Raw genomic sequence first — 16115 nt, forward strand, 5'->3', positions numbered from 1 at the left:
CAATAGTTCGATCAAACGTTTATCGCGTTTGCCGATACGAAAATATTAACAAGAAATTCGTAATGTTTCGTATTCGACGAGAAAGAAAAAACAAAAATATTGAGATATGTATAACAGACTAGATTAGCCGTGTAGTAGTGACACACGTATGTGAATACGAGTGTGTAGAAGTATGTGTGTGCGCGGCGTCTCGAAAAATAGATGAATGTTCCGTTGGCAGTGTGGTATGGAAGATGGAGAGACAAAGAGAGTGCTGAGACGCGTGCAAATGTATATCGACGAAGATCCTGGGAATCGTTTATTAAATAAATCTAAAACTATTTTAATATGAATTCTAAATGTAACCTTAGTGTTCCTTTACTTTTATTTCGGCGATTCAGATCCACAATTCTCAACAGAAAAGAAAGACGAATGTCTTGCTTAAACGTGGAAATTGCGAAGAATTTCTGAGATCATTAAAATTTAGAACATGTAAATTTGTGAGGTAAAGAGGGAATAAAATCGTGGATGGCGTCGCGTGCGCAGTCGCGTTAACCCGCGTCTCCTAGCGTGTTCGTGAAGCTAAATGATACACGATGGCGAAACGACGCGAAACAACGCGAGGCTTTCCATCTGTTTCGCCCGTTCCCGCGGCGTACGCGCTCTTCGCCGAGAGAGTACGACGAACCTGGTGTAACTGATGAAATTTAGGAATGAATTATTCATTTAATCGCTCCACGGACAATTTACCTCGCGAACGCTCGCGTCCGCCGTCCGGGCGAGAATCGGTTTGAGAAATGCAGCGAGTTTCTTCGTTTAACCGTCGTGAAACTGTGTCCGCGACGAGTTTTTCTTTCTTATCGTTGCTTCGTATCTCGGTTTTAACAATTTGAATATTGACGTATTTAGATTTAATTATACGTCGGTTATATTCTATCCGAAATTTGGAAGAATTTTATTCGCTTCTAATGAATTGCTTATAACAAATTGAATATATTTGTATAATTTTCTGTATTAGAAGCAGTGTTTTAAAATTAAAATTCTTAGGGTAAAAACGAGGGAATTGTTGCTCCTGACAAATTGCTTATTCTTGCTCGTATGTATGTTATACTTCCGTATCGCGATGAATGTAAGGAATGTGGTAATTCTTTCTGCGTTCTTTCCTGCAAGATTTACCAGGAACAATTTTTGTTACGCAATCGTAAAATCTTAACTGCGTAACTGTATGTTAAACCTTGTATATTTAGATAGCCGATAAAGACATTACATCAATAAAAATTATAATTTTCTCAACTCTCAACTCTTTCATCTGATTAATTAATCTTTCAAGAGCTATTTGTGCATCTAGTCTTCTATTAAATTATACAAGCAATTGTATTCTTTAAATTACCAAGAATTTGTTCAAGAAGCGTACGTCAAATACCCGGGGCAATTAAGTTCGCAGAAGTAAATGATACGGTGTAATGATTCGACTGAAATCACGTTTCAATTATCTCTGATTAGAGAAACCGGCGTAAATCTACGTAGGACGCGGAAGAAAGAAGAGAAAGAAAAAAAGAACACGTGCGGGCACGTGTACGCAACGCGTGCATGTGCAACGAGGATCGCAGACGACCAGAACGGCCGGGTCACGCGATGGGAGAAACGTTTTTTCCGTAAATGGGAACCAGACCGACGTGTTACTGCCACTCTAAGGCTCCTGTTCTAATCAGACCGTGGTTTTATTGCAACTTTGCAGAGTATTTCGAACTTCACGAGCCGTTTGCGCCGTGATGCTAAGGTAAACTTTGGAAAAACACTGTTGTAACTGGTTTCTCTTGCGAATTTGTGACGGATCCGCGGTCGTGATCTTCCTTTAATTACTAATTGCACGTATCACGGCATCGTGGTTATGTAGCGGCTTCGAAAAATCACATGGTCATCTATCACGTGGCGATGTAGCATCTGAAGTAACCAGGTGTTTCATGGAATTTGATTCGAAGAGTAAGCTGAGCGATATTATACGGTGGAAGGAGCATATAGGATATTTTTGATTTTTTTCCACAAATTGTGAAAGTATAATCTAGAAAGAAAAGTCGTTGATCTTTTCTTCGGTTGTTGATAGCAGCATCCAGCGAAGACTCGTTGTACATCCGGAATCGGGGGCCACATCTCTGGGAAACGGAAATCCGAGACGAGAGAGGAGGCAGGCAAGAAAATAAATCGCAATGATCTCCGTACTGTGGCGGCCTCTATGCTTGTAATTGGCTCCGTGAGAGCTCCGCGTCCGCGGCGATGATTGTCGCCAACCCGTCGATATACATCGCATGAAAGACACGGACGAGCACGCGCGCAAGTTGAACTCGCTGCTACTAAAAAGACCCCAAGCGAGAAACAGAGAGGGCAGGTTTGAAAACGTGCGCCAGTCGAAGCGAAGATATCGCTGACAAGCGACCACCGGGAACCCTCGCGTGCAACTACGTTTCTTCTTTTCTTGATTCTGCTTCTGCACCCTTGCTACGCTCGGTTTCCATCTTCAAAAGGACCATCGAGAACCGATACCTTCTTCTTCTTTCCCGGTACACGCGCTCTTTGGCACGAATCCAAGTCGTCACCGCTAATTTGGTGCCGATACGGACACTCCATGCCTTCTTAGTTCAGGATTCGTAGAAACGTGGCGTAACGACATAAAGTTCTTGTTACTGTCGTTGATTTTCTTATCGATTACAGATCGAGCAATTACTCTTTCGAATAAATCGAAGCATCGACCAGACCATCGTTAAACGAATATTAATCGAAACGTACTTGTCAACGTTCTAATTTGAGACTTGTCAAATGTTGCAAATAAAATCTAACTTCATCGAAGTTCCATCAGTATCAAAACTATGTTCAGATCGCATTTTCGAATCAGCCTGTCTCTTGCGATACGTCTCACTTGCTTTCCCTTTTACCGCAGGTCTCGCGAAAATCTCACGAGGAAAGCCGACAGGGAAAGAGGAAAAAGGTAACGTGGCGAGTTGCACGTGCGAGTAGGAGCACCGTGAACACGGTGAAATTTCAATCGAGGCGAGCGGTTACACGACTACGGGACGGCATGAGACACCTTTTTTCACCTCGTCAGCATCGGTGCCATGTACGTAGCGGATGTCGGCGTCGACTTCGGCCAGCGGTACGGGCTGCGGTGTCGCCAAGACGCATTGCGCGTCGCGCTATCGGCAAAAAGGCCGGCTTTCCAATTGAATTTATTCGCCTAACGAGTGTAGATTCCGTCGCGCCGACTATGGCCGGGACAAATGGCGCGCATCGAGCCGCGCCGCGACGTGTAGCCGGAACCAGAGAATTCCGTTACGGAGTGGAAAGCCTAGGGAATTGCCAGTGACAACGTTACGAGCTGAGCAGGATCGAAAGGACCGAGGAGACCGATTCAATTTGCGTTCGTTCCTGTTCAGCTGGAATTGGACATCGGTCGCATCTGATTCCCCCTGTTCTGCGCTTGTGTTCATTGGGCTTTGGCATTGCTAGGATCTGTGTTCTCGCGATTTCAGAACGATCGAACAATCGCTTTAAATTTATTCTTCTTTTTCGTATCGCCAGATATTTTTCGTAAACCTTTGGCAATTTACATCTGCATAGTACTTTTTCCTCGGATCGATTCGTCTCATTATTGACAGTTAGGACATTTTGAATATAACCAATAAATAGAAGATACTTTGAAATAAAAAGTGTCCCATTGAACAATTAAACATTTTTATTAGAACATTAATAAAAAGAAAGAATGAGAACAAATTTTGCATCTAACGGTGCACTGTGTTTGCATCCATATCTTTGAGGGCTAATCTGCGATTATTATTATAAACACACCTTAGAAAATAATCGTAAATGCTGTTTTATAATCATATAATTGAAGTTAGAAGCGTGAACATACCTTACTATTGTATATAGAATGAGCAAATACTGTCTACTAATATCTCCTACAAGTTTCAATAATATAATCTCGACGTTTTGCTTACGACAAAATAACGAATGCGAATGGTTTGCTAAAATAAACGAAGCTTCTTATAATATGTCGCTATCAACAGTTACCAAGACGTCACGATGGTCACCCGTAACTACCAATAAGATAAACGGTCCATTGGAGAAGAATTACATCATCAACTTATTATTATTTTGTCATTATATGCTTTAAATAATAAAAATACTCCCGTGGCGTCCTGAGCGAAACATGTGATTTCGGTGTGGCAGTCAAAGTGTTAACCGTGCATCGTACAACGCTCATAGATTATATCGTCAAAATTATACATTTGACTCCTTGCCAGTAAATGTCCCAGATAACTAAATGTCCAGTATATCGTATCTTCGTAACCTAAAGAGGACGTGGTCAAAAGTTTAGAAGAATCGGATCGAAAAACAGAGAAGAAGCGAGACCACGCGTGTCCGGTTGCGCGATCCCGCGATTCACCGTATTCATTGCATGGTTTGCCCAGTCGCAGAGAAAGAGCTGCATTACGTATGGCGATTGCGTCAGGGTGATATCGTCATCGGACAGGGCGAACACGACTTTAGCCTTCTCGGCCGAGGACACGAGCGAGGAGAGCAGAGGTGCGTGTCCCGACACGGCTTGCCCATTAGGTGGACCCGCCGCGCCATCAGATTAGATTCCGTTTCGTTCGCCGTTCGTCCGCAACAATGCCGGTGAACCGCGATGCATCGCCGGAACGGCGACGTTCCGGCTAACACGCTTCCTGGATTCGTGAATCCACGACGTAACTGGCCCGGTTGGGACACGCATCTTCTTGCTCGTGACTCTCAGCTTCCTTCTTCCAGCGTTTTGGTACTAGAAAATATGTTCGTCCCTTTTTCTTTTATTGCTAGATGTTGGTAGAGATTGTTCTCTTACGTATAATGGAACGTAGAGGCAATTGGTATCGCTATTTTTATGATCCGGATCACGTTCGTTTTTCCTTCTCTTCGATCTTTGGCCGATGGAAAATCTTGTCGACATGAAACCGACGGAATTGTTATAATCGTAATACGTAATTGTAAATTGGCGTTGAATTCTTTTAAATGGAAGCCATCTATGGGCAAAGTGCAACATTTTCCCTTTCTATTTCTTTCTGCGCTCCAGACGTTTCCTCGTTTCCCGCCATAAATATTGATTACGAGTTGTTACCACAAGGATTGCGATTCCAAGCTTGCATTTCTGGCTGATATAGACATTAAGGAAACTTGTTTCCAGCAATGTGTTACTGGTCTTCACCAAGTTTGTTTTAATCGACCAAATACGCTAAACATCCGTATTAATGATATAATGAACGCAAATAAGGAAGTTGAGTAATTAAGTATAATGGGGATTTAGCTTCCAGCGACCTTGGGTAGCCAATTTATTTCGGACAAAAATATGAACATCCGTTTTGATTAATTGTTACTGGTATAACGATAAAAACAACGATAAAACATCGCGAACAATCTAAAATAATTCAGCGTGTAAAACTCGATGTATTTCAAATCGTATCATCTTCGATTCTAATCTACAGTTTGAGCTATTACGTCCACTACTCAAACTGAAGAACCACTCATCACCTTTACGATAATTTTTCCTAACCGTAAACAGATAAACACCGATCAGTTCCCATCATAATTACTTTCTCTAACACTTATGCTATTCACCACTGTACCCAACACGTACCGCGTAACCGGCAAAGTATCACGAAGCATAAAGCACATCGAATCGCGTCGCTAATAGAGTGCACTGATAAACGACACGAATATCGTTGCGGATATCGCATGTATCGTCGGTGTTAAAAGCTGTGATGCGGCGCTGTTTTCTACCAGTGGGTCGGGCTACGAGCTACGACAAAAGTGGAAACGAGCCGATACGAGACGAAGCCAGCGAAGCGGAAGCGAGGCGAGAATCGTGCGCTTCTCGTGGCTCGTGGCTCGATAAGAAAGCTTCGAGAAAGCATCAACTGGCCGACAAAAGCCTAGCCGGCGATAAGATTAAGCGCGCTCCGGGGCAAAAGAGCATCTTTTAGCCGAGCAACTTTGCGGCCCGACCTCGAAAGCCCGATTACGTAATCAGGAACGATCGATCGCGCCGGGGACCGTTTCTCCTTTCGTCCAACCGCCTTCGAACACGAGTAACAGGACCATGATTTTCCATTTCGAGGTATCGACAGTATAATTCCGATTTCGGAGATGGCTTTTTTACAAAATAAATTACTTATTGTCGGGACATTAAGAAGATTGCGAAAGCGATAGAATCGAATACAGCCATTGACGCGTGAAATAATAAAAATTCTAAAAGTTTCGAAGCTACCGTCGTCGTTTGATATCTTCGCTTGAATTATTATCGTAGATTATGTAACGTGGAAGTAACGAGTCGTCGGAGTAGTTCTTATTTCAACAATAATATACACGAGCTTAGTCACATAAATAACGAAATAAGGAAATAACGAACAGAAGAACAAACTTTCCAACCAGTGTCAAAGGATGAGGCACGGTCTCCTTAAATAACCAACAGCAATCTCTGTGCCATTCATGTCGTTGCTTAAAACGAATTCTACGAAATGGTAGTAATAATTCCTACGAAATTAACCAATCCATCTTGGCCTGTATAATTAACGTCCTTTCTATACTTGTCCTTTGCCATTAACCAACGTAAATCGTGCAAGAACATCGCAAACGTAATCGTGTAATAGGAAGGTATCGCGCAGGCGAACGATTTTCCCGTGATTCTCGTCCTCTCCGTTAGTTAGAAAGTCCAGTGAATTATCGAGCATCCAGAGGCGTGTCCCGATGGAAATTTATTCGACGGCTTCTAACGTGCACAGGACTGCGGCTCCGGCATTAATGTATCTGCCGTGAAATCGGTGTCCTCGGAATCGCGCGACACGCACTCCATGTTGTTGCGACTTTTTTTCGATTCGGCATACCGGTTAGGGGACACGAGATGCGGTTTCTCGCGGGCTATCGGCATCGGTCGGCGCTGATCTTTGACGGTGCGACCGGACGCGATCACGCGCGCGTCTTCTCCGAGAAAAACTCTAATTACGAGGTTCTCGCTCGGTCTGCTGGCAAATGTCGCGGATACCTGAGAAGGCTGCGTAATACCTGTCTGTCGCGAAATCGAATGTCAATCGATTCTTGAGGAGATTTCAAGAGGGAGATTGGTAGACTCGTTGAGATTCGTGTGAGCAAAAGAAAGAAAACGGGAAATTTTGGGATTAGAACCTAGTATACGGTACCTAAGTAATATTATATAATTTGTTTCGAATTTTTTTGAAAATGGAAATCTATACTTTGGAAAATGTGTACTGAGCGATGCATCGAGAAATTTAAATATCTTTGAATTTTAGATTTCGCACAAAAAATACTTGAGAATTCTCGGAAAGCCATAAACGAATCGTAATCGCTCGAAGTTGGATAGAAGTTTCTCTCACAAGTTTCTCGAACGCGACATTCAAGTTCCCTTCGCTTGTACACACGTTAAACGCACGGAACGTCTCGATAAAGATCTCGCGCAGCGTCCAAGCGAAAGGGTACGGTCATTAAAAAAATCTAATTAGCATCGCGACTCGACGACACTCGTATTACATTATTGCGGACAACACTGCCATGTTATCAAAGCGTTTTAACCCAACAAGCACCTTGAGAACAGCGACAACGAGCAAGCAAACTTCCGAGGAAAAAATAAAAGAGTGAGAAGCACGTCAAGCATATGATCAGACGCGTATAATCACACAAGATTCCGTAAAAAGGAAAAGTCAAGTTTCACGATTATCGATAAAATCGATCAAGACTAGCCACTTACCTTGCCACCGTCCACCATCTCGCCCTCTCCCTGTCGCCGATTCGTCGAGCCTCTCTCGATCGTCCTGAAACATAGTATACGCGTAAAGAGACTATTCTCCATCGTTACCACTTCGTTGTAACATCGAACGATTCGCAGCCGAATACGTTTTACGATTAACTCGATTTTTCAGAATTTTTCGATTTCGCTCTAATTTTCAATTTTTCGTCTAACTAATCGTAAACTGTGAAATAATAAACAATGTGAATTTTAATCAATAACATCTGCGATCGCGTTAATTTATTTAATTTCTGATCTATAGGATGGGTCAGCCTGACTTTTGGACAGCACGCACGACTTTTCTTGTGTCTCGTCCTCCTTTTCTGTCGTCTGAGACGTCGTTCACGAAGAAGAACGAATGACGTTGTTTCTTTTTTCCACGTCATCCAAGGTGGATGAAGGCGGACGCAGAGGAACTCGGTAATAAAGTCGCGTCTCGTTACGCGATGATACGGCTAGCTGACGGGCAGGGCGCCGTGCAATTACCAAGTTGCATAATTGCGCGCCATGGCAACAGAGTGAAAAAGTATATCAGCCCGTGCCCGGTTCCCCGTAATATTACTTTATTAGCGAAATGGGATAATGCCACGGTGTGTGACAAATTGGGAGCAACGCACGCTCGCGCACCAGGCGACGGCCGGAAAAGCGATGAATATTCATGCAGGCGGTTGAGAGGAGAGAGGAGTTGGTACGATGGGACCGCTAGAAGCGCGAGCAACGTCGACCAAGCGGCACCCTGTGTTCGCGCGTCTTTTCCAACGTCGATGATGGCGACTATACATCGCGGTTCCTTCGTCGATACGTAGCTCCGAGGGAATCGCGATTGTGATTATCATCCGATTGTAAGTAGCAGTGGCAGCAGCTTCGTATCAATGTTTCTTTACTGGAGTTAGTTATTTTAGTTATATTTAAGGGAAAAGGAAGAGAGAGAAGAGAAGATAGATGTAGCATAAAATAATGACGTTGATTAATAACGTGGCAACCAGATAACATAATACGCGTTAAAGATCGCAAGGTAGATCGATGTATATACTAAGTATATTTATTATTATGTTTCACTCGTTAAAGGCACTTGAGACATACAAACCTTTGATTTCTAGTTCGTTCTACGGTGGCGTTGTATATGTTTCTTTCGTTATTATTGATAATTGATATTTTCGAGTACCGTTTCTTCGTGTAAAGTGACACTAAGAATTATTAGATTGTTACATATCGATGTCACTGACGTTCAGTGTTAAAAAAAAAAAAAACGTGTAAATGTAAACTCTCATAAACTGAATCTGGATGAGAAGTATGTTTGATATCAAGTGCAATTATGTTGTTCTTCTTGGATGAAACTTTATCGATAAAAAAGGTAGCACTTGTCGAGGTACGGATGATGAATGGGTGTATGTTTGCCAGTAGTATGCCTGGTTTTTACTTAATGCAATTACATAGAATGAGTTCACATAACGAGGATGTTCAACGTACGTATACCTTTCATCGTCGATGGAATTTTATAGAAAAAGAAGAAACTTCGCACTTGTAAAGAGTTATAAATAACCGTGCATATGCTCGCCAGTAATTAGTTAAACAGAATAAATGTGCGCACGAGGAATTTTTAACGTGTACACCGTTCAGAAAACCAGATGCAATTCCTGTGAGATGTATAATTATCAATGGTACTTTATTTTTATTACACTCTTAGTATGTTTCATGGTATATAAAGCCCTGCATTTGCATTAGAAATTTGCAATATAATAATAATAATTGATAGCTAATAAATTTTACTGCTACCCATTTATGTTCGTTATTATTTCTACCATAATTGAAGCAAATTAAAATATGCCAGTTTAATAAAATACGCTCTGTCAACGCAATTTTTCATTCCTATTTTCACCATAATTTGCATAAATAGTAACGTCTTAACAAAATCAACATTTTCCAATAATGGGTGCAGGTACGTTATACAAAGTATTTGTACATGCTCTTACTTACCAATCAGGCGTTTTCTATCAGGTTCTATACATTTCATTTCCATAGCATTACATTTTTCTAGTTACTGTTAACCGTAAATGATACGACATTTAATATAACTGAACCTATTCAACTAGTATGTAAATGCTGTAATAAATACAGTCATTATAAGTATTTATGTAAGTAGACAAATATCGAGTCGTTTCGAGGCAACCGTGAGTCCAAGGAGGACCATAAAGAAAGAGTACCGTTCTTTTCGCGGTCACAGTACGCCGGTAACAAAAGACGCGTAAAACGACGCGGCCCAGAGATCACGTGGATGCCATGCCGTGGGCCAATTTATTAACGTTAATAATAAAGCTTATTAAAGCTTTTTATTCCACGCTTGTCACGCGTCTCGTTCCTTCCCCTTCCCTCACGATCGTTGCAACGTTCTTAATTAAAGTAATAAGCTAGGTCAAAGAATTTACCGTGAATCATTACACGCGGTGCACTATGATTACACGTCCCCTTCCCGACTCCTGTGGACGTCGTTATAATCGCGTGAAAAAAAAGTATATCTTCAGTGTCTTGCTTCGGTAATTATTTATTACAGGTCGCTATTCGCAAATCCTCGCCAACGTACACGTGCAGTCCTCTGCTAGTTATTTTTATCGTTCACCATGAAAACTCGCGTATCGAAGAGGATGAATATACAGAGGAAATGTTAATTCTGTGGTTATCGCGCGATCTGTACTAATAATGCGAACATTCGACGCGAACATAAAATTGGCTTGTTGTTGTTGAAGATCAGGTATTAGGGAAATTGGAGATCTTTCAAGCCAAGATATGTTAATAATTCAATTCAAGTTCAGAAGTGTGGAATTATTTGACGTAGAAGTAGATAAAATTTGTCTCTTCAAGGTGGTCTTCCATCATCAGAGAACTTACAATTTTATCATCTGAAATTCACGTTTCGCGAACGAAGAAACGAAGGGACAAATTCGATCGTTGGGTGTATTGGGTTAGCAAGTGATCGCGGATTTTGTCATTACCACCTGTAATTATGTGGTGATCTTCAACAATAGCAAATGGTAAGTTAGGTGGTAATGACAAATCCGCAGTCACTTCGTTGCCAACCCAACATATCGAAACATGATGGCACGTCCGGTAATTGATCCGGAAGTGAGCACAATTAAGCAATTATTTAACACTTAATTATTCGGTTGGCTGTTAATTTCATACGTTACGAGACGCATCGAAAAATCTTGTCTTGCGTTTCTTTCGTTGCTCGCGATAAACGTACGCGACATCTAAACGAAACCACGGGTTCCTCGTTAGTTTCAGCGGGAAATTTGAACGAATCCCCTGTTATTAGTTATTAACGAAGAAAATCCAGCTGTTTGAATCGCATGAAGTGACAGAGCTCGCTTAATGCAGATTGAACGAAATGTGTTGACGGACTTTTTGCATGGCTGCCTTCGGAAATAGGCAATGTTTACTCACTTGCAATGGAATAGCGTATCTTTTATGATTGGATAATAGTTGCATAGATAAGCGTGTGCGCGTAATTAATATGTTGCGTAAGAATTCAATGCCATTAATAGAAGTGGTATTAATATAATAATAGGTTATTAGAGCGCGTGCCGACCTATAGCACAGACTGAATTAATATAGTCGAGCTTTTCGAACGCAGAGCCTATTGGATATGTAGGTCTGTAGGTAAACATACAGGTGATGAGTGGATTTTCTACTCGAATAACAGGTCAATTCACTATTTTTCTTATGAGCCGTTTCTCCATAAGGGTCAATTACATATATATATCTGTTGAGAATTGTGGATCTTAATTGCCGAAATAAAAGTAAAGGAACACTAAGGTTACACTTAGAATTCATATTAAAATAGTTTTAGATTTATTTAACAAACGATTTCCAGGATCTTCATCGATATAAATTTACAAGCGTCTCAGCACTCTTTTTGTCTCACCATTTTCCATATCACACTGCCAATGGAATAGCTACACACACTCATATTCACATACGTGTGTCACTACTACGAGGCCAATCTAGTCTAGCACACAAAATTATATACAGGGTGCGCCGTTAGAATTCGGACAGAATTCAATTTGTAGTTCCCACCATATTAGAATTCAGATGTTTGTGCTGATTGACTCTGAAGTTAGTTAAATATGTCAATAAGTCTTCTATAACCTCAAAATGACAGAACTCGTTAAGCAAAACCCGGAATACGATAGAAGAGCGGCGATTATAGAAAGTCTTCGCGCCGGGAGAACGCCGGTCGAAATTATAAAATTCTTTAGCTACCCAAGATCGACGGTATACGACATTGCTAAGAGATACGCAGCCTCAGAGTGGTTCGAGAAGGGTTCTCCTTCTCCGGCGAGAAAAGTTCAGGTTAGGGAAAAATCAACAAGGACGCCAGAAATTATTCAAAGGGCCCAAGACATGATTTTGGAAGATCCGGGAACTTCTGACAGGTCCTGAAGACAGTAATAAAGCCGTGGATGGAAATTACGGCTTCTGGAAGGCCGTATTTATTTCAACAAGATGGCGCACCTGCTCACACAAGTCATCTTGTTCAAAATTGGCTCTCTGACAATGTGGACATGTTTTGGTCGAAAGATTTCTGGCCTCCTAACAGTCCCGACCTAAACCCATTGGACTATTACGTGTGGGGCGTTATCGAGAGACAAACTAATAAATGCAGGCACCCCAACGTCAACTCCCTACGAGCTGCTATCGAGTCAGAATTCGCGACAATTAAACGCGACCAGTTGAAGTCAGCGTGCTCGCGCTTTAGAGCAAGAATAGAGCAGGTCATAGAGGCAGAGGGTGGTTACATAGAATAAAAGTTCTCAGCAAGGACCCTTTAAATGAGATATAACAACATTTTCATGTGTTTTTGTGTATTGACTTAAATAAACAACTTTCTGCACAAAACTTCTTTTGTCCGGATTCTAACGGCGCACCCTGTACATCTCAATAATATGATTATGACGTCTCATCGAAAATTATGCGATTTTCGTTTGAGACATAGTGTGATAATTAATTTAAGATTAATTCATGCACAGGATATTTAATGCACGGCTTGATGCGCGGCTGTAGCCAGTTGAGTTTACCTTAAACGTTCAAACTAATTCACCGCCGGCTCATAGTATATTACAACATTACTTTGTACCGTAATACAAGTCGATGTTGCCCGATTAACATCCCAGATTACACAGGCAATGCTCCTTACGCCGATGAGCATATACTTAGGCGGTGAGAAACGATCGAGCCTGGAGAAGATAACGGCGACAACGTTTGCGACCATACTACGGTACCGATCTTCTACTGCTTTGTCCTTTTGCACCGTACCAACCAATATTCATCGATTTTGACATTTATATTTTATGTAAATCTCGAAAGAAATACGTATCTCATTTGATCATCTACTTAGTTTACTATTAACTTTTCTATTCGAAAGATACGAAACAAATGCTTGGAATTTTCTTTCGTGGCCAGAAAATCGGTCAGACTCGGTGATAGATGTTGGAATCGATGAAAGAAAAAAAAAAATATTTTTTAGTCTTTAATAACTTAATAATTCCTACTAATATTACCGTTATTACAAAGTTTCTCTGTCTCTGTAAAGAAACAACCTTTTTATAATTTCCACTTGTCGCCATAAATACACATATCTGTCCTCCGCTTCTAACCCAAGATTCCGCTAGAAAGATTATATGCGCGCGTGCAAGCTGTCGCCCAGGTTCTATCGTTTGACGCGTAATTAAAAGAATACTCGGTGGTGCCAGGCTTCGGCAAATATCCGTTAGTTTACGATCGAGTGGCGCTCAAGGGGCGCGATAAGTCCGCGCGGAAATGTCTACGTGCTAATATTACGATCGCAACAGTTATTCGGAGAATAGGAGTCACCCACGCCTTACCATTTTCCAAGTACTTTTTGTAAGCGTGTACAAGGATTACGCGTTTGCTTGGTCATAGAAACACTTGTCATACGGTGCTGTAGCTCGTCTCTGCTTGCATTTTGTCTTCTATTGCTGCGATATACACGGACGACACTGTACGTTGAGTTCAGTTGTAACGAAAGATAAAATCTCATAAGAATGCATTTTTATGTGATTTTTTATGGTAGAGCAAGTTGCGCGTAGAATTTTTTTGCTGACTTAGATATTAGTTTCCGCCGTGTTTGTGTAGAACACGTCGAATGGTGAAGTTATTATGAGTGATGGGGTATTTTGTTGGCAGGATAGCGCGAGACACCGTAAATAAGAGATTGGCGCATGAGTTATTCGATTGAGTAGGCGTGGAATGTATATAATATCGAATACTAGGCGAATAGGAACACATATTGATCGCGTCTTGTACACTTCGTTCAGAAAATTCTCAGCAAAGCTTTTCCCATTTTCCACATTTTTACCAACATACCAATGAAAGAATCATAAGACGAGGTACGTGTCATTATTCATATGTATACATAGAGAAATATTCAAACGTGGAATTTATTTCAATCGCAGAATAACTTGCAAAATAATCAAAACCATAATCGAGCGATTTTTCACCAACTAGCCGTAAGTCATTCAAAAGCAACTCATCAACGCGCAATATTTTTCTCAGTAGAATCGACGCTGGTCAGATTCGAAAGCGCTGTTACCTGTTTCACGTAAACCAGGCGTATTCGAGCGATGTGGCCGCCTACGGCCGCGGTTCCGCGCTGTCTCGCCCGTTAGACGTCGCGTCGGTCAGGATCGTTTAATTATTCGAGCCGGCGACGCGGAACCGGCGAATATTTCTCGTGGTCGCCTTTCCAAGCGGACGCGTGAACACAAGCAGGCGTGGGAGATGTTTGCGCGCGCTCGATCGCGTAGATTAGACGTTGTACGAGCCGCCTCTACGTAGATAAGAAGCGCTGATAAGATCGTCAAGCGACGACTCGATCGTGTGGATCGTGGTTCGATCAATTAAGGAAATCACCGCTGGTGGCGTACATGCAGAAGCGAACGCTCGCCTCGTATTTATGGCTCTGTCCACGGTGGCGGCCATAACCGTCAGTTTGTTTGTTAGAAAACAAGCCGCTGGCTTTCGCACATTGTACGCGCCGCGAGATAATCGGCTGCCCCGTCTCTCCGCCGCCTTGTTATTAATGCGTAATTGAATGTTGCGATTCATTACCCGGACGTTATATTTCAAGCCGGTTGACTCGACCAGGGCTCCACCCGGCTGACCGTCTCGTTTACCATCTGTCCACCGTTTTCTTCTCGATGGAAATGAGAAAGCGGTAATGAGGATTTATATTACAAAGTTACCACGGAGTTTCAGGTGGAAAAGAGACGGGGCAATTTTTAAGAGGCTTCCGATAGACTCTTTATAATTTTTACGCTTAAGGAAATAACGTAGAAAATGAGGAAGGGATTGAGCCACGATGTAGAAGAATTAGGGTAATGAGTAGAATCTCATTAGTCAGGATTCAGCGAGGGATATAGGCGTACTGATAATGGAAATTTTTTAGCGATGGAAAAAATTTCTCATCGTGTTACATTATTACTGTAGAATCTCATTCGTTGGAAATAATGAAGCCTTTATTTAAATTCCACAGAAAATACAAAAGCCACTTGCTGTTAGTGGAATGAGCTTTTTCCATGTAGTAGCGTAGTCTTTATGAGATACTATTCCACGTTCCCATTGCATTCGGGTTCTTACTTCTTAGCCGTTAACCAATAACGCTAAGAGTCTTGGAAACTCTGCGTCGATACTTCGACGTCCAATGCTCCAACCTTATCCTGTTCTCAAACGTTTCATCTCTGATATACAGTTTGTAAAAATTAGCAAATATTTATCAATGCGTATATGCAACGAACGATAGTCTCGCGGTATAGCTACGTTTAATTCAGACGAACAGAACATAGTAAGTAGTCACGCAGCATCTAGCCGTTGTCGGTTACGAGATACTCCGGTAATTAACCGGTAATGAGGTATGGTCTAGCATGGCGAGTGGATAAATAAGTCCTAACGGTCGATGTACACACACACACACACACACACACACACACACACACACACACACACACACACACACACACACACACACACACACACACACACACACACACACACACACACACACACACACACACACACACACACACACATGTATGTATATATGGAGAGCGAAGAACGAAGGGTGAGGAGGAAAGGTCCTAATGGAATATAAATCTTGGAACTGCGCGGGGGTGGAGTACGTACTTACGTCTGTGAGTGCGTGGTCGAGATTCATTTGTAAGGGCGTTTATTGTTCGTCCATTGCGGTTTATACGTGCTTGATGAAGATGTTGGTGAGGATGGAGGAGGAGGA

At 41.9% G+C, this 16115-nt stretch overlaps 1 protein-coding gene across 1 annotated transcript in view; it reads right to left on the reverse strand.

The window, feature by feature from the left end:
* LOC132909692 (uncharacterized) overlaps positions 1 to 16115 on the reverse strand; it is a 179505-nt gene that overhangs the window by 38339 nt on the left and 125051 nt on the right. The window contains exon 4 of the mRNA XM_060964653.1: positions 7769 to 7832. Within this exon, the coding sequence (XP_060820636.1) occupies positions 7769 to 7832 (64 nt within the window). The remainder of the gene's footprint in view (positions 1 to 7768; positions 7833 to 16115) is intronic.

The sequence above is a fragment of the Bombus pascuorum genome, chromosome 1, assembly GCF_905332965.1.
Source record: "Bombus pascuorum chromosome 1, iyBomPasc1.1, whole genome shotgun sequence".
In the NCBI taxonomy this organism is placed as follows: Eukaryota; Metazoa; Arthropoda; class Insecta; order Hymenoptera; family Apidae; genus Bombus; species Bombus pascuorum.